General features: G+C 38.8%; 1 protein-coding gene across 1 annotated transcript in view; it reads right to left on the bottom strand.

Moving 5' to 3' along the window:
* The window catches only part of LOC124794918, a 145980-nt gene that overhangs the window by 58358 nt on the left and 63445 nt on the right, over positions 1-24177 (bottom strand). The window contains exon 8 of the mRNA XM_047258622.1: positions 8719-8836. Coding sequence (XP_047114578.1) covers positions 8719-8836 — 118 coding nt within the window. The remainder of the gene's footprint in view (positions 1-8718; positions 8837-24177) is intronic.

Here is a 24177-nt window from a genome sequence, read left to right as displayed (position 1 = left end):
AGGACATGTACCAACTGTGATCTGGGCAATAAAACTTTTATTTTGGAAGCTTTTTAAAATTAAATTATACCTTAGAAATAAATACCAAAACTAGTGGCACTGTGCTAACACGACATTCCTGTATAAAATTGGCAATCTACATCTCATTATTCATGTCAACAAATTCATCAACTGAGAAAAACGATCTTGCAAGAAGATATTCCTTTAGTTGGCTCTTAAATTGCAGAGTTTTACCAGCAAGGTTTTGGCCACTAGGAAAACACTGAAACCTTTTGCGGTTTAGCAATGTACTTCTATACACACAACTCCTTCTACAGTTATGTAGGATCTGTTTTGGCTTTATACTGGGATCATGACAGTGAATTTATGTATTGCAAATAAGTGGCTATTATCGGTGAGGCACATAATGGACTAGAGACAGTGAAATCATTATGAGTATCAGTGGTGGTGAAGAAGAAGAAGAAGAAGAAGAAGAAGAAGAAGAAGATGATGATGATGATGATAGGTTGGTTTGGGTGTGCGAGAGCAAGATCTTTAGCTCTAGTACTGAAATCTTCATCAGCTGAGTGCAGATAAAACTTACAGAAGAGTAAAATTTCAACAAGAATTATAATAAAATGGAAATGCCATGTGGCTAGGGCCTCCCAGCAGGTAGACCGTTCGCCTGGCGCAAGTCTTTGGAGTTGACGCCACTTCGGCGACTTACGTGTCGATGGGGATGAAATGATGATGATAAGGACAACACAACACCCAGTCCCTGAGCGGAAAAAATCTCCGACCCAGCCAAGAATCGAACTCGTACCGTTAGGTATGACATTCAGTCGTGCTGACCACTCAGCTACCAGGGGCGGATAACAAGAATTATACTGTCATACACACACACACACACACACACACACACACACACAAAAATCAGATTTAGTCACATTGCTCCATCCACTTTGGCCTGATACAGCAACAATGTTTCAATGTTCCAAAAACAGAAAACAGTCTCTGCTGTAGGTCTTTTATTAATAATGACGCATTCACATGATTAGTGGATCTTCAGATTCTCTGTAATTAGTAATAACAATCTTTTCAAATAACAGTTCATTAATGAACCTCTCTAACACTGATCACGGATAGCTAAGCTAAAGGTGAGAAGTGAAGTGATTCATTTGCCTTGAACAGTGGACACTGCATTAGTCATATTTAAATATTTTATAAGTAATTCCGTGCAGTATGTGATTTCTCATCCCTGCTCTTTTTTACTGAATTTTACATGTTTCGATATTCTTGTAACCTTTGGTGTCTGGTCATGATGTCCATTTTTACAGTTTTTTTAAGTTCCTTTTTTGCAGTGGTATAGTACAAGTAAAAATACTACCTACATGCTAGCTACTTATTATAAACTACACTTCATTTCAAGGAGTACTTTTAAACTTGAGTTTTGTTTTCTTTTTTTATTATTTTTGAGGATTATTTTTAAACTTGAGTTTTGTTTCCTTTTTTTATTATTTGCTACCCTAAGAACTGACCTCATTAAAATGTACAGTTATGTTTACAGCAGAATTTATTTCCCTTAATAATTCTTCCCTGGCTCTCAAGCAGCTTTTTCAACTTTGTTACCCAAGCAGTCATGCAAAGCACGTTTTCCAATACAAAACATAAGTTTAAAATTATTTCAAGCGCCGCTTGTGAATTAATCTTTAAAATGCATAAATGCCTGGGTATTTACAAATTTTGGGCATTTTCCCAGGCATTTGCCCCAATTTATAAATTCTCAGGCATTTTACATCACTAGTGTCGACCTCTGTCAACCTAGCCGCCCATCTTTCCCTGCTACTCTCCTGCCCTAGGGCCCTCCCTGCCCCACAGCCTTCCGAGGTTGCACATGTTCGCATTCTAGTCCCTGCATACACACTGCCACACAGTGCTAATCTCTCCTCCTCCCGTACAGTGCTAGCCCTTCCCCTTCCGCAGCTCCTCAGATTGCTTTTTCCATTCCACGTGACAGTTGCATTCTGGTCCGAGCTGCCAGAGAGGATGGACAAGTGTGCGCGTGGTGTGCTTTCTTTTGTAAATGAATGTGTGTACTTGTAACTTTTTCTGACAAAGACAGTGGCCAAAAGGTTAGGAGTAAGTGTCTTTTAGTTATGCCTGTCTGCTACTTAAGTGTCATCTTTATGATAAGTAGCAATCTATCTTGTCCTTAAATTTTTTACAATTTGTCTGAAAACTAAAATAAAGAAGAATTCCTGGAATTCTAAAAAATTCCTGGGTTTCTTCCAGACGATTCAATTCCCATGGTTCTCCTGATTACTTTTTATCAATTAAACATTTTTTGTAGAACTAGACCCACATTTGTCCATTTGATAACCCATATGTCAATTTCTCACTCTTTGTTCGGCTATGAAAATTCAGACACAAAACCATTGTTTGATTTATAGGGAGTCTTGTTTCTGCTCTAGTCAAACATCTGACCAATAGCCATTCAACACTTAGCTCACTCTCCATTAGAGTCACGCTATTTGTGGAGCCTGTAGCCACGTCTCACATGGGTATCTGATAGTTAAAAATTAGTTTTCTAGAGAGCTGTAGACATTGGCCTTTCATGAACTGGAAGATTAAGTTCCTCAGATCCTCCATATGCATCCTAAATCAACTGACGTTCCACTGCACTGTGAGAGCTATCTTAGCAGTGAGGTTTTCTGCGTTTTTCCCTCTGTCCTGCTTCCTTGTTCAACAATTTTCAGCACAAGTTGAGGGTGGGGAGTTTACTTGAGGGACTTGCTGCTTCTCTCAAGCGGACATAAGACATCCACAACATCATAAGTATGGCCACTGATCCATCAGGTAAAACCATGGCCGTATGCTGCCCTCTTGATTTATTCTCTAGTTTGGATTTTGGTGACAGTGTCATGGCCATTTTAACAGAAACATATTCCTAATATTTTGATCTCAAGCGTGTACTCGTATTCTCCTCCTCCTCCTCCTCCACTAACAAGGAAACAGCACCAATTTTACCACATATTTTAAGTAGAGAAAAGCACACTTGCATAGTACCAGCCTCAGGCATCGATCCCACATGACAATTTGGGCCATAATAGGGAAAGAATAGAGGTAAAAAAAAGTACCCTCTGCCACACAACATAAAAGGAAGTGAGTTAATGTTGCATTGTCATCCGGTTCTGAGCTACATTGAAAGTTTCAAGTCTCTAGGTCACTGGGTTGTTAGTTTACAATCAATTGAAAAATTTGTACCAGACAGATAGACACGGAAGCAACCTACTAAAAACGTGTTAGTAACATTGAACAAATGTGTGTGTGAGGTTGAACTACTATGTACTCATGGAATAATGTGGTCTTGAACCAATTTCAAAACACATTGAGCTGATTTGTCCACCTCCAACCTCTCATACCTCACTTTCAACGTCCTGCAAAAAAAAGATGACTCCGGTTGTCATGCAACTGTACAGTGCTCTATGCTTCAGCATTAGGTGCTGTAGTGGAGTGCAGCGAGAAAAAACCAGCCAGTGCACGTGAAAGTTCAAAATCTGCACTTTCAGATCATGACTTCATACCATGAGAATTATGGCCCATATTTTCACACGGAATCTACTGCTGGGCTTGGTATCTTGCAAGTGTACTTTTTACTTCTCGAAAAAGTTGGTGATGTCTTCTTAAGTGCCAACACTGGTCTTCGGTACAGGTTGCAACAATCCCAAGACAAATGACTTCACTGAAGCAGGAGGGTGTGTAACCTTAAATGCCTTCTTTGTCTCACAGTAAACAGATACTTTGAAGTAACTTTTATCCTCTGGATTTTTTTCTCTTTTGCAAATACTTGGCATTGTGGGATCCAAACTGAAAGGTTTTGGGACTGACACACATTGGTAGAGCAGTTCGCTGAGTGCTATATTCTATCACACCTGCCCTGCCAGCAGCATAACTTTTTCTGTTTAGTTTTGTGGTTTATATAACAGTTTCAGCTTTTTCTTTCATCACGTGTCCTTTATTACTGATTAGGCACTTACTTGTCTCCAGCTCATTTTGAGTAGTCTTCAAGTAAATGGTAGAAAGGTAAGAAGCATACGTAATTTGCATTCTCCTGGTGGATGCTAAACTGAACGAACGCAGAGACTAGCTCATGTTTTTGTAATACTTTTCATATAATAAAAATGATGAGTGTTAACCTACCATCATGTGGAGTACATTCATTATTGACTTCTTCAATTATTTTACATTTACATTTAAGAAGAGTAAAGAAGAGAGCATATTTGACAATGTAACTAACATATTTCTTCCATCAGTTGTAGCAGCATATAATATGCGTATACTTGGTTGGTGGTCAGCTGAACAACTTCCACACTTAAGCTGACCTTTCCAAACCGTAGTGGCATAAACAAATTATTGGCATTTAAAGCAGCACATAGGGTTAGGTAAGTAGGTCCTAAATTTAAGATGGATAAAGTCAGAGGCTATGTACCGGATGATCAAAAAGTCAGTATAAATTTGAAAACTTAATAAACCACGAAATAATGTAGATAGAGAGGTAAAAATTGACACACGTGCTTGGAATGACATGGGGTTTTATTAGAACAAAAAAAAAAAAGTTCACAAAATGTCCGACAGATGGCGCTGAAGAGCAAAACGTCAGTGCCTGCACATGACAATCATGTATAAAAGGACCTGTAATGAGAGAGAGAATCAGATGCACCAGCAGTCGCAGCATGTTGACGTTACCTGAAAAGGCACTTTTAGTGAAGCTGTATTATCAGAATGGGAATGTGCTAGTTCAGAGTTATGATCCCATCACCATAGGAAGGGGATTCGAACGATAAAGGTCCATTGACAAATGCAGCTGTGGTGAGAATGGAGACTGTAGCGGGTTCGTCTATGCACGGGGAAGTCAGCGCTCATGCAGTCACACGTCACACCGCCATTCCATACACTACTGTTTGGTTGGCACTGAGGCGTACCCTCCGATGCTATCTGTACAAAATCCATCGGCATCATGAACTGTTACCTGGCGATTTAGGGAAGTGGAGGGCATTTGCGGTGTGGGCGTTTCAAAATATGGCGGAAGATGACGATTGGTTGAGTAACGTGTTGTGAACCGATGAAGCTCATTTCACACTCCAAGGGTCTGTCAATGCCCACAACTGCAGAATTTGGGCTACCGAAAATCCTTGAACTGTCATGGGAACTCCATTGCATGACGAGAAAGTCACAGTATGGGTTGGATTTACCACATCTACTGTTATCAGGTCTTTTTTCTTCGAGTAAATGCGTGATTCTGGTTTTGTAACTGCTACTGTGACGGGTGAGAGGTACGCCGATATGTTACAGAATCGCGTCATCCCCAGTCTGGCTGATAAACACCTGCTGGAATGTACGATGTTTATGCAGGATGGTGCTCCATCCCATATTGCTAGATGTGTGAAAGATCTCTTGTGCGCATCATTTGGTGATGATCGTGTGCTCAGCCGTCACTTTTGTCATGCTTGGCCTCCCAGGTCCCCAGACCTCAGTTCATACGATTATTGGCTTTAGGGTTATCTGAAGTCGCAAGTGTATCACAACATTATTCTTCGACTACAACTACTGTTGAGGAATGATGGTTGACACCTTGAGCATTTCCTGTAAAGAACATCATCTTTGCTTTGTCTTACTTTGTTTTGCTAATTATTGCTATTCTGATCAGATGAAGCGCCATCTGTTGGACATTTTTTGAATTTTTGTATTTTTTCGGTTCTAATAAAACCCCATGTCATTCCAAAAATGTGTGTCAATTTGTACCTCTCTATCTACATTATTCTGTGATTTATTCAGTTTTCAAATTTATATTGACTTTTTGATCACCCGGTATATGGGCACCTTTGATAAAGTGTATAATATTGTGCCCCGCTCGCTACATAATAACATATTATTTTCTTTTTCTATTGGAATATTGAGGTTTAAAGATATAATTTAACCTCAGAGTCAATGAACTGCACTGCAAGTCAGCGAATACGTACGCCCAGAGTAATGAGAGCGGTCTATCATTATCATCTGCATTTTGTTCTATTAAGAATGCACGCTCGTCTTTTATTTCTCTCCTTTAATCACCACCAGCAAGCTGTATAGTGCTCTCTGAAGCGCATCTACGAGTTTTTAGTTAAAGACAACTGGCAGTAATCTATAGTCCCTACCTCAGAAACACTGGATTCACCAAACCTGTACACATCCAACAAAAACTTAGTCCCCTGGCATTAATGTGAGTATAACCCGTACACAACCAACAAAAACTTAGTCCCCTGGCACGAGTGTGAGTATCAGACAATTTTGGATAACAAGCCTGCACATATGGTTTGGCTGGACCCCAGATATAATTAAAATTTCTTTCTTTTGAGCAACAAAAATTATCTTTGCAAATGAGAGATTTCACCAGGAAATAAAATACTGGCAACAATGAATGTAAGTACCATAAGTATGTACACTATGTGATCAAAAGTATCAGGACACCTGGCTGAATCTGACTTACAAGTTCGTGGCACCCTCCATAGGTAATGCTGGAATTCAGTATGGTGTTGGCCCACCCTTAGCCTTGATGACAGCTTCCACTCTCGCAGGCATATGTTCAATCAGGTGCTGGAAGGTTTCTTGGGGAATGGCAGCCCATTCTTCATGGAGTGCTGCACTGAGGAGAGGTATCAATGTCAGTCGGCAAGGCCTGGCATGAAATCGGCATTCCAAAACATCCCTAAAGTGTTCTATAGGATTCAGGTCCAAGTGCTCGATTGTGTTGAAAGAAGCAATCGCAATCCCTGAATTGCTCTTCAACGGTGGGAAGAAAGGTGGTGCTTAAAACATCAATGTAGGCCTGTGCTGTGATAGTGTGACGCAAAACAACAAGGGGTGCAAGCCCTCTCCATGAAAAACACGGCCACACCCTAACACCGTTGCCTCCGAATTTCACTGTTGGTACTACACACACTGGCAGATGACGCTTTCTGGGCATTCGGCATACGGATACACACACCCAGTCATCGGATCGCCATATTGTGAACCGTGATTCGTCAATCTACAGAACATTTTTCCACTGTTCGATCGTCCAATGTTAATGCTACTTACACCAAGCGAGGCATCGTTTGGCACTAACCGGCATGATGTGCAGCTTATGAGCAGCCACTCAACCATGAAATCCAAGTTTTCTCACCTCCCTCCTAACTGTCAAACTGTCATAGTACTTGCAGTGGATCCTGATGCAGTTTGGAATTCCTGTGTGATGGTCGGGATAGATGTCTGCCTATTACACATTATGACTCTCGTCAACTGTTGGCGATCTCTGTCAGTCAACAGACGAGGTTGGCCTGTACACTTTTGTGCTGTATATGTCCCTTCACATTTCCACTTCACTATCACATTGAAAACAGTGGACCTTGGGATGTTTAGGAGTGTGGAAATCTTGCATACAGATGACACAAGTGACACCCAATCACCTGACCACATTTGAAGCCCGTGAGTTTTGCAGAGTGCCCCATCCTGCTCCCATACAATGGCTAATGACTACTGAGGTCACTTATATGGAGTACCTGGCAGTAGGTAGCAGCACAATGCACTTAATACGAAAAACGTATGTTTTCGGGGTTTCCATATACTTTTGATCACATAGTGTGGCTCGTACAACATATTTATCTGCAGTCAATGCAACTGTGTGTAAGGCAAAATAAACTGACACAGGCATGTATTTAAGAAGTACAATAACATTTTTTAGACTTATACTTTTAAACCACATGACATTTATTATGGTGACATCAACTAATACTGCATAAATGTACAGTATATCGTTTCAGTGTCCTCAATGGAGTTTCAGAAAACAATAAAGCAATTGGTGTGTAATGATAAAATTTCAGGGAATCTGCTAAGTCGTCCAATGACATGTACATGTGATCCACTTCATGTACTAGTGTGACACAATCATGGAAACAAACACTTACTTGGAATGTGAATCTGCAATATTGGTATCTCTCATTTTATCATTTAATGTAATAAATACACTGAAGATAAATCTAATTAATTGAGAATAAATCTTAACTTTAATTATATGTGACAAATTGAAACAGTACTCTGGACCGGACTGCCTTTCACAGGCAGTGCCCTACCAATAATACCATCAAAGCACCCCTTACAGGCTGAGTTGAAGCTTCAGCTTGTCACAGGCTCCTTACCTTTCCTTCCGAACTCTGCAGAGTTTTTCTACAGTGCTGTGAAACAAATACCTCTGGAGGAAAGTGTATAACAGGTAACTCCCTAGAGCCAGTCACAATGAAACAAAATTCCAAAGAATTTAAATGTGAAAGTACTGGGAACTTTTGAGAAAGTAATTCTTCTACAGTCTCTGTAGTTTAGTTCATCTAAAACTATGGTAAACATACTGAGTAGCAGCACTGAAAGTAAGCTGAAGTTAATGTTGAGCACAATGAGGAAATATTAGAACCTGCTGTATGATTTTACAAGTTCAAACAATCCAGGAAAATATGAACATGCCAAAATGAAATATACAAAACTGAGCTTAGCTGCACAAGGGCGTGTTATGAATATAAACTTTAAGTGCATTAGGAAATCATCTCAAAAATGTATTCTTATACATCAGCTTAAGGAGGTTAGAAAACCATATCATTAAAATTTTTAGACTTAAGTTCAAGGGGTACTGTGACAGTACACCAATGAACATAACATGAGTTATAAATATACCTGGTGCTTTAAATGTAACACATATTTGTCCACGTTCCCCAGGCTCAAGAGCAGGACATTTAACAGTAGTTACTTGTGGTTCCAAGCCAGTTGTTCCCCAAGCCAATCTCAACTCCGTCTACCATAAGACAGATACAATTACAAGTCAGTAAAAGTAAAATAATAAAGAACAACAAGACACATAATTATGTCAATACCACATATTTTAAAACAGAAATTCATAAATGAATGATCAAAGGGTGTTCAGTGAAAACTAAACAAAATTATGTTAGTTGCTGGAATTGCTACAGGGTGGTGCATATAATGTGTTGAAGGACTTCATCAATATACAAAAAGGGAAGTCAATTAGGAGGATCATCTTAAGGCTGATTAAATACATAAAAAAATATATGCAGTATAGTCAAACCTCTGAATAATGATTATCAACACAACAATAAACCCGGGTACAGCGATAATTTTATATGGCCCCAGCTGATTTCCTGCATGTACTATGTTAAGTACCCCCTCATTAGAACAATGAAGTAAATTTAGCAACACCCTATTATAACGAAGACAAAATTTTGAGGAATTTATTATTTCCTACTTCTAAGAAGTTCACTATAGTGGTATGTATTGTTTATTTAGCTACTAGACTTTTGGCACTTTATTTCCAGAAGCTTCACTACATACTACAGTACTGTATTTATTCTAAGTAACGAGAGTAGCATACAGCTGTGGGTGAGCTGCGCTAAGTGGCAAATGAGACAAAACAGCTCCTTTGTTTGAACAAGTGTTTAGTTTGTCCATTGTTGAGCTTCAGTAGCAGCCAGAAGTGTTTTGTTGGGCTCATTCGCAGGCTTATCTCCGTGATGTTTGCAATCTGTGAATGTTTTTAGTCAATATAAACATTTTGGACTTCACTAAGATTTGGACAATACCTGGAACTCGGAAGCAAATAAGGTTGGAGAAAAAAATGGAGGTTTTCAAAGACACTGATAATGGATTGAAACAAGTAAATGTGGCAAGGAAGGATGGACTTGCACAATCAATGTTAGCTACAGTCCTTAAAAAACAAACAGAAATCGAAGAAAGTTTTTTAAGTCGAAAACTTAACCCTTCAAAAAAAATAATAATAATAATAAAGACAGCTGCTGCTGACAATGTAGACAGTGCTACACTGCGGCTGTTTAACAAGATGTGTGTGCAAAACGTACCAATTAATGGTCCATTGATATGTCAAAAAGCTTTAGATTTCGCTAAGTTGCCTGACAATTCTAATTTTAAGATAAGTAACAGATGGTTGCAAAGATTTAAGGTCAGGCATGGGATCAACTTTAAAGTGATTTCAGGAGAAGAAAAATCAGCACCTTTAGGTGATGCAGAATTTTGGAGAAAAAACACTATGTGTAAACTGTTAGAAAAATACAGTCCTGAAAACTTGTACAATGCAAATGAGACAAGATTGTTTTATCAACTGATGCCAGAGAAGACGATGACCTTTACAGGAGAAAAATGTAAAGGATGAAAGCAGTCTGAAGTATGCCTAACAGTTCATCTCTGCAGCAACGCATCAGGGACACACAAATTGACACGACTGGTGATCAGACGATCTGCAAAACCATGGTGCTTCAAAAATGTAAGAAACTTACCAGGTAAGAGGATACATATATTTTATTTTACCTTCCTTTAGTTTGTCAGTCAATTCAGTACAGTATAGCTTCAGCTGTAATGTTTTGCTACAGTTGTATTGTAAATGTGATTTCTTTTATAGCAGTCAATTACAAGGCAAATCAAAAAGCATGAATGACTTCTACTCTTTTTAGTGAGTGGCTGCTTTCGCTTGATAAGCAGATGTAAATGAAGAATAAGAAAATTGCATTACTGATGGATAATTGTAGTGTGCCTAATAACTTGGCAGCAATAAAGAACGTTGAACTATCAACTCCCCCCACCCCGAACTGTACTACAAGGCAAATCAAAAAGCATGGATGACTTCTACTCTTTTTAGTGAGTGGCTGCTTTCACTTGATAAGCAGATGTCAATGAAGTATAAGAAAATTGCATTAATGATGGATAATTGTAGTGTGCCTAACAACGTGGCAGCAATGAAGAATGCTGAAACTATCAACTCCCCCCACTCCGAACTGTACTTTGATTCTTTAGCCACTAGATATGGGGATAATTAAGACAAAATACCATTTACATTTAGTTCAAAACATAATCACAAACATTGTTTAGTTCATCACATGATCGCAAATACTGAAAGAGAGGTGAGCAATCCCTATAGTTTCAATGTTACAGGCTTGTGACATGACTGCTAGTTCCTGGAACAGCGTACAGCCAAATGTGATTCTGAACTGCTGGGAAATGCAAGAATTTCTGAAAGTGAAGAAGTTTGTGAGAATGTTGTGGTGGATGAAATAACACAGAATGATATTCAAAGTGATCTGGGGATTTATTCAGCAGTTACTGGTAAAACCATAGATGCTTCAGTAATGAATACTTGTCAGTGGATGATGCATTGGTGTTTGAAGTGTATACCGATGAATCTATCATTAAGGATTAAAGGATAATTTGCCTGTTGAAGATTCAGACAATGACAGTGATGTGACAAGTGCGAATTCCCCTCCTCTGATGAAGCTAATAGGTCAGTTGGAAACCATTCAGCAAGTAGCATCTTCAATTTCCAGTGTTTCAGCACAGCAATTGATTGCGTTTGAGGAGATAAAGACAATATTCACAAGAGAATCTTTAAGAAAAAAGAAACAAAGGAAAATAAGTGAATTTTTCTGTATTCAAAAGTAAGATATTCTACATGTACAGTATTAATAAAATACTAATAAAATATTAATAATGAGTGAACAAAATGTGTTTCATTATTTGTTTTTTAATGTTAATTTTTCATCAGAAAAGTACTACAGTAATGTACTTTTCAGCCACGAAAACATGGCTCCTACCTCCTAGTTACAATAACAAAACCTCATTATAACAATAGCCCTGTTTCAACAATTTAATTTTCATGGTCCCATTAAATTTGTTATATCAAGGTTTGACTGTATTATGAAAAAGGGCAGAATGCTGCTCATTACACAGATGTGGTGATTGAGTCATACACATGCATGATGAAAAGACTGCTCCACATTTAAGCTTTCAAACAAAAAGGCCTTCAAAAATGAATGAAACACACACACACACACACACACACACACACACACGCACACACACACACACGACCACTGTCTCTGGCCTCTGTAGCCTGACTACAGACTGAGTCTAATGTGAGCAGCAATCTGGGGTGGGGTAAGAAGGAAGCATGAGGTGAGGAGGGGCAGGGATAGCAGGGTCGGAGTGAGGCAAGATGTGTGCTGCATGTGAGAGAATGCAGAGATGTGGTGGCAACAGGACAGGGCTGCCAGGCGCAGAATTGACACAAGGTGTATACATGGACAAGGAAAAAAAAAATTCCCCAATTTTTCCCTGCTTTTCCTGGTTAAAAATACACTTTCTCCAGGTGAAAATGCACTTTTTCCAAGTTAAGTGACAGTACACTTTTCCTCGGAACTGTAAAACTTATCAATCCTTTAAATGGTTATGGTTTTATACATCAGCGTAGAATTTCCTGGAACTTTAGAAAATGAAACTCAGGGGGAGAAAAAACACATTTTGGAAAGATGTCTGATGTGCAGCAACATGTACACAGCATTTTTTCGTATTACAAAAGCATAAATTTTAATTCCACCAAACACCGCATGTTACTTTCCGAAGCATTGAAAATCAAGATTGCGAAGCACTTTTGTAAGTCGGTCATAGCTCGTGTCACATGATCTCACCAGCTGATGACCGCAGATAATCCGAGCGTAGGACACGTGATGTAGTCAGCCAATAGCAACATCACTTAAGTAGCGCAAACACACAAATAGGAAAAGTTAATGGTTTGAATTAATATACATAGTGTTGCTACGAGAAAAATACAATATTGGTCTCAAAGATTAATAAGCTGCACGAGAAGCTAAGCTTACACATATAAAGTTGATCTTTTTTGCATTTGTTACTGCTGAAGATACATCACACAAATGTGCCAGTAAAATTTTTAACAATGGCATAAATGTCTGATCTTCTGGGCTCGAAATTCTTCTAAATGGTAGTCCTGAAAGAGTTGATTTTTAAATGAGAGTCAAACGGTCTGTGTTTTAACAAATTCATTGTTCGTTCTCTTACATAGTTCATCTTGCGTAAAAGAAAATTTACTTTGAAAGTAACGCTTTTCAATCAAATATTCGCAATATTTTCCCACAACCCGTTACAAATAGGTTCATTTCAGCAGTTGGCAGAGAGCACCATATAACAGGCATCACCGCGGTTGCACAGCTACAGTGACACAGGAAGCCTGCATGGTTGTACGTGTAAAACATTAAAATATCTTACCATATGTCTTAAAAGAAACAAGACATTAGAGGATACTCCAGGGCCATCGGAATTTCGTGAACCATACTAAAATGCATAATTCGGCTTAAAGTGCACATTTGTATGTCCAGATTCAGATGTAAATTTTCTTGGAGTACCAGTACTGCAATATCTAATGTTTGTCTTTTTACTATGGCATAATGCCATTGGTGCTAGAAGATGAACAGGTGCACTTGAAATGCAGTGAACAGTTGAAACTAGTCAATAGTGTGGAATTAAACACTTCGTTTCAAATAAATTGACAGCCTCAGCAGAAAGATTAACATAAGCCAAATTTCTTTAGCAAACCGATAAAAATAACTTCATTGGGTGATTAATGCTTCACTGTCAGAAAGGTGGACATAAAATCTGAAACTAATAACATATTTTAGCCTTCTGTAATTACGTGAATGTTTTTTTATTCACTTTATAGGTCCTGACCACAGAAATCCATTTTGTTTTCCTTTGACGTAAGAGCAATAAATGAAGAGGAAACAGCAAAAGCACTAGACATAAACACGGGTCACAGGCAGGTTGAGGGGCGCATGTGGAGTGGGTGGGAAGGTGGGGCAGCAAAAGAGAGGAAGACGAAGGGGAAAAATGGGGAAATGTATGGGCAGAGGACAGCATGCAATAAAGATGAGAGGATGTGAATATTGAGGAGGTGATAGGACTGAGGGGCAGGAAATGTTGGGTGGAAAGTGCAGAGACAGTTGGTTACCATTGGTTTGAGGCTGGGGTAATTTTGAAAGCACAAAATGTCTTGTAAGGATAACTCCCATTCCAGTTCAGAAAAGCTGGCGGTGCTGGTGGAGTGGAGGATCCAGATGGCCCAGGTTGTGAAGCAGCCACTGAAATCAAGCATGTTATGTTCAGGTGCATGTTGCGCCACAGGATGGTCAACCACACTCTTGGCCACAGTTTGGCCACTGCCCACGGGGCCTGGCCTTTAATGGGGTAGGATAAGCTTGTGACAGGAATGCAATACCAAGTGCTGCACGAGTAAATTGGTCAGGTCTTGCACCTGGGTCTTCCATAGGGATATGATCCATGTGGCAAGGGGATGGGAATGAGAGTGGCATAGGGACTGACTAGGATGTTGTGGAGGTTGGGTGGGTAACAGGAGGGATGGGCGGGATCTTGGGTAGGATGTCCCTCATTCCAGGGCATGACAGTAGGTAATAAAGCCTTGACGAAGGACACGGTTCAGTTATTCCGGTCCGGGGTAGTATTGGGTGCGGAAGGGGTCACTTCTTTGTATAGGATAAGGTGTATTGGCCCTGAGTCCAGATCATGAAAAATCATCAATGAACCTAAACCAGACTAGGAGTTTAGTTTTTTGGAAGACTGGGAAAGTTTCCTCTACAAAGCCCATAAACATAGCACAGGAGTGTGCCACGCAAGTGCCCATGGCTGTGCCACGGATCTGTTTGTGTACCTTCCTTCAAAGGAGTAGTTGTGTGTTAGGATAAACTTACTAAGGTGCATGAGGATCAATTTAATGGGTTTGTAATCTGAAGGATGTCGAGAAAGGTAGTGTTCAATAGCGGCAGGACCAAGGGTGTGAAGGATGTTGGTGTATAGGCAAGTAGTATCAACAGTGATCAGTAGGGATCCTGCAGGTAGAGGTGGAGATGGTGGAAAGTCGGTGAAGAAAGTGGTTGGTACCTTTCATGTGCAAAGCTAGATTTTGGGAAATTGGCTAGAGATGATCTTCAATGAGTGCTGAAATCCTTTCAGTTGGAGCACAATAATCAGCTGCAATGGAATAATCAGGATTGTAGGGTTTGTATATTTTGGTTAGCATGTAGAAGGTGTGTGTGTGTGGGGTGTTATAGAGTTGAGGAGGCAAATGGGTTCAAGGGAAGGGCCTAAGCCTTAAGGCAGGGATTGGAGATTATGTTGAACTTCTGGGATGGAAGCACTCTGGCAGGATTTAAGGTGACGAAGTCAGATAATTAGCAGAGGCCTTTCCACCAAATAGACACTGCTATTCATAACAACAGTGATGGAACCTTTGTCTGCAAGTAGGATGGTAAGATTAGGATCTGTTTTGAGGTTGTGTATGACTGTCCTTTTTTCTGCTGAAAGGTTGGTGTTCTCGGAAGGGATCTGCTGAAGGATGGTGAGGCCATGTTGGTGGTTGGTGGTATGGAATTCCTGGAAGATGGTCGGGACGTGGTTAGGTGGGGGGGGGGGGGGGGGGGGGTCACAACTGGATGATGGTATGAAATGGGAGAGGCAGAGTCCAATGTGGGATTAGGTTGGCTTTGAAAGGAATAACTGATGGCAAGGAAGTGTTTTCATTGCTGGGGTTAGGAGAAGGAGCGTTTTAGGTACATCCAACATGCTTAAATTTGGGAGTACAACAAAAGGTAAGGCCTTTGGATAGAACAAACTTCTGTGTGGCTGAGGATTTTGGTGGGAAGGTTAACAAAAGCGTTCTTGGAATGTTTCAGCTCTGGATTTAGTGAAATGTTGGTAGGGAGGTCTGGGAGTTGCAGCAAAATGAAAAGGCCAGTTAGGCAGGGTCTGGGTACTATTAGGGACTGACAAAGAGGAACACCGTATGTAAGACAGGGATTGGATAGTGGTGCCCTACGGTGGCAGTAAGATGTCAGCAGGTTGGATAATATATGGAAATGGCATCTGGAATCCTCTTCCACGTGCTGGAGAGCAAGGGATTCAATTTCAGATATGTAATGTATACAGTACGGATTGCACATTAGCAGTACCTTGTGGAGGGAGTAGTGGTGGTTCTGAGGTGCCTGAGCCACGTGTTTTTACAGTACCAGGTTTGTGAAGGCCACAGACTGGTGGTATCTGAAAAGGTAAAAGTCACTGCAAAATGATGTACAGGATCCAGAGAAAGGAATTTTTATGGTTACACTGTTATGATGGTGGTAGAGGTAGGGGGGGGGGGGGGATTCCACAGTTTAGGCAGATTTTAAGGAGCTGGATGTGGGACAGGACTTTAACCAGGGAAAGGGATACTTTTCTCAAGGCCAACACATACTATTCTCATTCTTTCATAACCTCAAAACCTTCTCTCTCGTTCGCTTCACCTGGTCCTCCTCAATAAAGCGTCCAACCTTCCTGGAGATTGACCTCCTCCTCTTTATTGCTCCATCCACAGTTCTGGTCACATTCAACTTAACAACCACCAACAGTGCCTGCTTTTCGACAGCTGTAATCCTTTCCATGCCAAAAAATCGCTCCTATACAGCCTGGCCATCTGGGGATGGCATATCTGCAATGACAAGAGCTCCCACGCCGAATAAGCTGCAGGTCTCACCACTAAGGCCTTAACAGACAGGCAATGCTGCCCCCCGCCCCCACTAGTCCCCAAACAGATCTCCTGTGCCGTTTCCTCATACCCCCCAAATCCTCCCATCAACCTCGAGAATCAGCTACAAAGAAGTGCCCCCAATTTGTCATCCAATACAACCCCGACAACTGAACCATGTTTGCTTGTGTAATGTAGGTTTTATCTTTTTTCCCCTTTTTCTGAAGAAAGCTTTGGCCAAAAGGTAAATGTGTAATATCTTTTTGTTGCATCTGTCTGCAAGTCAATGTGTCATCTTTACAGTGATCAGAAAACAAAACAATTATTACAAGAAAATGACTACAGTTTTCAGAGCATAAAAACCTTTTGAGATGGGGTCAGAAGTGAAAAGAATTTCCTCATATGAAGTGCATCCATGCATTACCAGTTGAGAGAACAGTCGGAGTGTGTCGTGTGCGAGTCAGAAGAGCCAACACTGGTAATGCCCCATATTTTAAGACTAAAGTCAAATCACAACATTTTTATATTGACACATCAAGACTGTTTCAATCTCGAAGTAGCAATAGATGTGGATTATGATTTGTTACACAGTTCAGATTGACCTCCACTTTTCTATTTGCTCCATCAATTTGGTTCACAAATAGATTTCCTGGGCCATCTTAGCCAGCCCCAGAACCACTGACACTCATCAGAAAAAAACAAAGTTATCTATCTCCATTACACAGCATTACTTTGATCTGTTGTGTTTCAAATTATTTCTCCAACATGACTATAGCTTCTAAAGTAATGTACAACACACAGGTACAACACTCAACTCTTTACTGGGAATATGACCAAAGCGTGTCTATACTAATGACAAAGGTCTGCTACAAAGCACACACTATCATACGAAGGACACAACATTGGTATCATCACATAGACTACTTGAAATCTTCATCCCAATAACAGCAACTCAGAGGCTCAAATGGGCAACCATTTTACAGGAAATTTTTGTTTCTACCACACACTTTGCCTGAGTTTGTATTAATCTCTGCATCTGAAGTCTTTATCCTTTTCACTGCCATTCGTTCTGCTGTTGTCATCCAAGTTTAGATTTACTTACTTCTTCACATTTGTAAGCTGCAACTTCCTTTGTTAAATTTTCTCCTGAGTTATTTCTTCTGCTCTGTTCCATGTTTCCCTTCTATCTGTCATACATTTCTGTCTTAGGTAAGCTTCGATGTCTTACTAGTTCTTTCTTACGTCCGACTTCTTAGTGGTGAGCAATAATTTTAGTACAGTTAGTAGTGATCATAATGGTTCTCACAATGCACAACACTGCGCCATTGTCCATACCAGGACTAGATAACTGGATTACAGAAAGGATGCATCCCAATTTGAAAGTGGTGAACTAGTGTATAAGCATGAACTAATTTAAATGATACATATAGGGGTAGAATTTAACTTCTAATTAGCAGCTGAGTGCTAGTTCAGCCACAAGGAATGTAAATAAACTGACACTGGATAAATACATAAAATTGATTTGTGGAAAAACCTAAATTTATTTGATAAGATGGAGTTTCAATTCTGTTCTTCTTCAATATTGGACCAGAGCCTTAAAGAAAGTGCAATTTCACCTGAGAGAAGGCTGCTACACAGGCATGCTTTGCAGGCACAAAGATAAATACTGGCGCGAAAACCTCTGCGTCAGTAAATAAATTTAGAAAAAAGGTGGAAGACGAGCTTTTTTTTCTCCGCCCCTACTTTCGACCACTGCATTTTCATACATTATGCAACGAAGTATATACAAATTCCGCATTGTTCATCTTCGAATGTAGCAGCATTTGAATGTACTACAAAAATCCGACTGGCAAGACTGTTTGGGATGTTTGTCAATGTGGCCAACTCTACGTTCTGAATTCTTTCCTACCTGTGACAAGAGATGGTTGCTAATAGGAGCTTTTATGAATTGTGTATCACATACAGTATTCTCTTCACCATAAGAATAATATTCTTTCATGTTTGCTGCTATCTCATTTAAATCCTGTCTGCCTAATAAACTACGAAACTAGAGTGAGACAACAGCAAACGTGGAAGAATATACATATCATGTCATGTTTATATTCGTATTATTCTTATGCCTAATAGTGATACTTCTTATGCCTAATAGTGATACAGTCAGAAAGGAAGCACGGCAATTGACTAGATTTTTAAAACTGAGATGACTCTAATTTGTGTGCAGAATGTAATGTACTAAAGAGGCGTCTGCAAAGATTTTCAAACAGAGAAAAATTTTCGCTAAACTCTCGTTCAGAACATCTATCATATGCAGTCTATTATTTGGTTCTTGTTGATCATTATCAAAGAAAGCAGCAGTGTAGGTAACAACAAATAGCAGTCTCTTGCCATTGTTTCGCTAATGAGATGATTCCTCTCTCTTTTTAAAAAAAAAAAAAAAAAAAAAAAATTGTAAGCGGCAGTAGCGTGCACAAAAGCAAGTCATGCCGCGAGCGGCGACAGTCCGTAAACACTCCTTATCAGAATGCGACAAACAATGCACGACACAGTACAGTACTGCATTTTCAGCTTAGAGTGACGTAAACACCTATAACTTATCAGATCAAAGCAAAATAAGCAATCAATTCAAACCAGACGAAGCACGTGAAAAAGGAAGGGTACTCGTATAAATACGGACGGAGCGCCTGACGCATAGCAATGGCTACCTCGTAAAGCTAAACTGCTAAGCTTACGATTCGAACCTAACTACTGTAGCTGTATCGTCATTCATTCGACCTAATTGTGTCGCATATAACAATGAACCAACTTTGTTTTGATTTGGAGGTGCGACCTAAAACTTTTCTCTCCCCTTGAATTTCGAGTCTCAAATATCAGGTTCGGCTTAGTTTCGGGATTTTTTTTTTTTTTTTTTTTCCTTGATTTCGAGTCTCGTTTTTGAGGTGCGGCTTAGATTCGAGTGCGACTAAGATTCGATTAAATACGGTAATAGAAAATCCTCAGGAACACAAATTTTGTAAGTGACTTTTTCTCTGGTATTGTGAAGAAGTTGCAACAAAATCTTGCTAAAGCAAATGTAGCACTTAGCTCTCACAATGAGCTACACAGCAAGCACAATAATAATGCTCCCTACAAAAGAGCTTGAAATCATAAAGACTACACAGAAATTAAAAAAAAAAAAAAAAGAAGCCAACAGGTAGGGATGAGTTACCATTTCCCATTTCTGAAGATGTAGGTAGAGAGCATACAAGACCCATTAACAAACATAATACAGTCCTTTCATTCACATATTTTTCCAGAGTACCTAAAGCATGCACAAATTGTGCCCTTACTAATAAGAACGCTAACGTGCAAAGTACTGAAAACTACAGGCCAGTTCCACTACTGTCTGTGTTCTCAAAGATTATCGAATTACTCTTACAGGATAGACTAATGAGTTAGATGAATAAATAAAATATAACAAAGCACACTTTGATTTCCAAAGTGGGACAAGTACAACATCGGCCATTATGAAGTTCATAGAAGTGTTACTTGAAGCACTTGTTAAGGACGATTGTGACACAGGCATATTCTTAGACCTGTCCAAAACTTTTATATTCTTAGACTCGTTCAACGCTTTTGACACAGCTGACTATAAAATATTACTAAACAAGCCAGAAACACTAGGTGTGAGAGGAATAGCATATGAGTAGTTTAGTCTTATGTGAAAAACAGAGAGCAGAAAGTAGAGATTGTTCACTCACCTGCTAATGATAAAATTTTAGTAAAACAACTGTCAGACAAAAAACATGTAAACATACAGGTCGCTTGACCATCTCAAAAAACAAAAAAAAAAAAAACAAAAAAAAAAAAAAAAAAAACCTCATTTTTCTGGGTGAATACCCTAACGTTCCGTGGACTCAAAAACATTTTTTAAAAAAATTTATTGTTTTATCATTTGAAAATGACAGCCATTTTTGTTTGAGGCCGCAAGCAATTTTTTGCACTTGCTTTTTATCACCTAGCTGAATGTATTCATTGATATATTTTTAACAGTGAAAGTTATTTTCAAGGTTAGTTACAAACACTTTAAAGAACTCTTCTCGTAGTTTTATGATTGTCACCATTCCTGTCCTGTCCTGTGTCATCCTCTGTTTGCATTCCATACTCTCAGGCATAAAACCGTCTTGTTCTGTTTCTTCAAACATGTCAAGTAAAGCTTGGTTGCCTAGATAATCTTGACTTTTCCCACAACCATACACCTGTAACTGTCAATACTGTGTGCCAGACCTTACAAACGGTCTTTACAGTCAACTCTAAGATTGGCCATATCTATCATCAACTTTTACATTCTGCTGATACCAACAAAAGCAAATGTTATGGTGCCAGGTGACCCTGCAACAATAAATCATTTCGGTCTCAACTCACAAAATTTTGATTCCAACGTTAATGTCAGAATTTTCCTTTTTGAATTTGTAAATAGCTCATTTAAATTACACAATATTGCCCTTTATTGTCTTTCAACCTCTAATGAAAAAAATAATAATAATAATAATGAAAAAAAAACTATTTCTGAACAGTAGTTTTCCACAGGAGTAATTTCTTGCCATAAATATCTTTTGCGCTATTACACTATGTAGTCCACTATATAGTACAGATACTTTTTATATAGTATCAACGGAGAGAAGCTTACACATAAAAAATAAACTATTTTAAAAAACAGATTTTAAAATTTTTTTTTCAATTTTTTCTTTGTAATATCTTTGGTGGGGGACCAGATAAAAATCTGAAAATTATGCTCTTACTAGACCTTTATGATCAAACTTCAGTATAAATGTCAAATCTGAGACTCAATTGGAAGTTATGGGGAAAAAATTAGAACAGTGTGTATACGTGGACAAGGAAAAAAAATTTCCGGATTTTTCCCGGTATTCCCAGTTAAAAATACACTTTCTCCCGGGTGAAAACACACTTTTTCCATGTTAAGTGACATTATATTTCCCCTGCGAAACTTATCAATCCTTTGAATTGTTATGATTTTATACACAGGCGTTGAATTTCCCGGCACTTTAGAAAATGAAATTCAGGGAAAAAGACATGTTTTGGAAATATCTTTGATGTGCAGCAACATATATGCTGCGTATTTTCATATTACGAAAACATACATTGTAATTACACCGAACGTCGCATGTTACTTTCCGAATCATTGAAATTGAGATTGCGATGCGCTTCTGTAAGCCAGTTATAGCTCATGTCACATGATCTCGCCAGCCGATGACGGAGGGTATTCAGAGCATAAGACACTTGATGTAGTCAGCCAACAGCAACATCACTGTTAAGTAGCACGAACACACAAACAGGGAAAGTTAATAGTTTAAATTAGTATACATAGTGTTGCTACAAGAAAAGCAAAGCGTTCACATATAATATAGGTCGCTAAGGTTAATAAGCTGCAAGAGAAGCTAAGCTTTTACATATAATGTTGATGTTTTTTGAGTGCGTTACTCTTTAAGATATATCACACAAATGTGCCAGTAAAATTTTTAATAGTGACATAAGTGTCTGATCTTCAGGGTTTGAAATTCTTCTAAATGGCTCGTCATCAAAGGGTCAAATGCTCTGTGATTTAAAAAATTCATGGTACATTCTCGCACATAGTTCAACTTACGTAAAAGGATATTTACTTTGAAAGTAATGCCTTTCAAACCACCATTCACAATATTTTCCCGCGAACTGTTAAAAATAGGTCTGTTTGAGCAGTTGCCAGAGAGCGCAGATAACAGGCAACACCATGATTGCATAGCTATCATGACGTAGGAAGCCCGTATGTACATACGTGTAAAACATTGAAAGATAACACATTATGTCATAAAAGAAACAAGACATCAGAGGATACTCCAAGAGCATCAGAATTTCAGTGAACCGTGCTGAAATGTGCACATTTAAAGTGCACATTCGTATGTCCAGATTCCCAATGAAGTAGACCTCGACCTGATATTAAGTTTTTCAGTGTGGTTTTCAGGATTTAAATTTTCTTGGAGCACCAGTTGGTTCTTTTTATGGTATAATACTATATGTGCTAGAAGATGAAAACCTGCACTTGAAATGCAGCGAACACTTGAAACTAGCCAGTACTGTGGAATTAAACATTTCGTTTCAAATACATTGACTGCCTCTGCAGAAAAGGTTAATAAAAGTCAAATTTCTTTAGCAAACAGACAAAAATAACTTCACTGTCGGAAAGGTGGGAATAAAATAAAATCTGATACTAATAACATATTTTAGCCTTCCTTAATATGTGAATGTATTTTAATTCACTTGATAGCTCCCAGCCACAAATATCTGTTTTGTTTTCATTTGATGTGAGAGTAAACGAAAGAGAAACAGAAAAATCACTAAAGGTAAACATGGGTCACGTGGAGACTACCCACTATAACTCAAGACTGCTCTGCGCATCAATCCTGGATCTACGATATTTGCTAACCAGGTCAATACTAAAAAAATTGAATTTTCAAAAATATGTTCATCTTGTCGTGCACATCTTTCTGAAAAGTCTGAAACATAAAACATATGTGTTCGAGGAAATGTAAGATATGTTGTTTGGTTGTAAGTGCACCAAAGTGCAGTGCCACGTCTCTTCAGACAGCATTCTTCTATCGCACGTCACTGTATTTCGCTCTGTGGTATTGAAATGTGTATATTTTGTAATGGATGCCATCAAACTACATTCAAGACAGTGGAAATTGAAATGTCCTGCGGTGCCTCTCCTGCTCCCAGTCAGCCGGTTTGACAGCCTGCCCCTTTTTAAAAAAATCTTGCAATTAATAGCGAATGGGATTATTTGTAATCGGGAGAACAAGAACTCTTCAGAAAATTTGCACTCTTTATTGCCTATTAGCTAACAACTTGCTGTTTTGTGTGACATAAAATTAAATATAGGATACATAAAACCAATAAAGACAAGAGCCAAGCAAGGAAGTACACATTTCTTCAATTAGGTCCTAGCATCCCCCCCCCCCCCCATCTCTCTCTCTCTCTCTCTCTCTCTCTCTCTCTCTCTCTCTCTCTCTCTCTCTAATCTTGCTACGGCTTTACATGGCGTGCTTTCCTTTCTGCAAAAGAATCTATTACTTCATCAAAGTTCATCAAACATTTTGCTACATGAAAAATTGAAATGTCGTAATCTAATACTGAAAACGCTTTTAATACAAATAATACCCAGGTCTGGTGTGGTTTCTCAATCTGATTACATCTATTTTGTCACTGTTGGCTAGATAAAACAAAATAGGCCTTTCTAATATTGGAGCAATTTTGTAAGACACGTCTAATAAACGAGACCGTTTTGGAACAAATGGTCATTTCTATAACACGACAGAATATAATTCACGAAGTACCAATATCAAATGCCTATGAGGCCTACTACAAGCAAAAAGCTTTATCTTAATTTTATCCATTGTTTTTCAGAGTTTCATACAGGACTGTTTTACATTCATAAAATGAAGAACAAACTGCCTTCAGTCACAAGTTGTGTTTATTTACTGCATTATGCATTTCGAGCCCTGGAGGCTCATCTTCATGTGCTTTTTAGTGGTTTACATCAGGTTTTTTAGTTGTTTGCCTGTTGATATTACATTTTTATGTTAAAACATGGTATATTGTAGATATAAGTTTAACAGCGTTAATAATACGAAAATAACTTACAGTTTAACATAGTATGATGTCTGATTCTGTTGTGCAGTTGGTATGTACTGCAAAATTGAAGATGTATATTGTGTATA

Source organism: Schistocerca piceifrons, chromosome 4, assembly GCF_021461385.2.
Source record: "Schistocerca piceifrons isolate TAMUIC-IGC-003096 chromosome 4, iqSchPice1.1, whole genome shotgun sequence".
Classification (NCBI taxonomy): Eukaryota; Metazoa; Arthropoda; class Insecta; order Orthoptera; family Acrididae; genus Schistocerca; species Schistocerca piceifrons.
The sequence above is the reverse complement of the archived record's forward strand: the minus strand, read 5'-3'. Positions and strand labels throughout refer to the sequence as shown.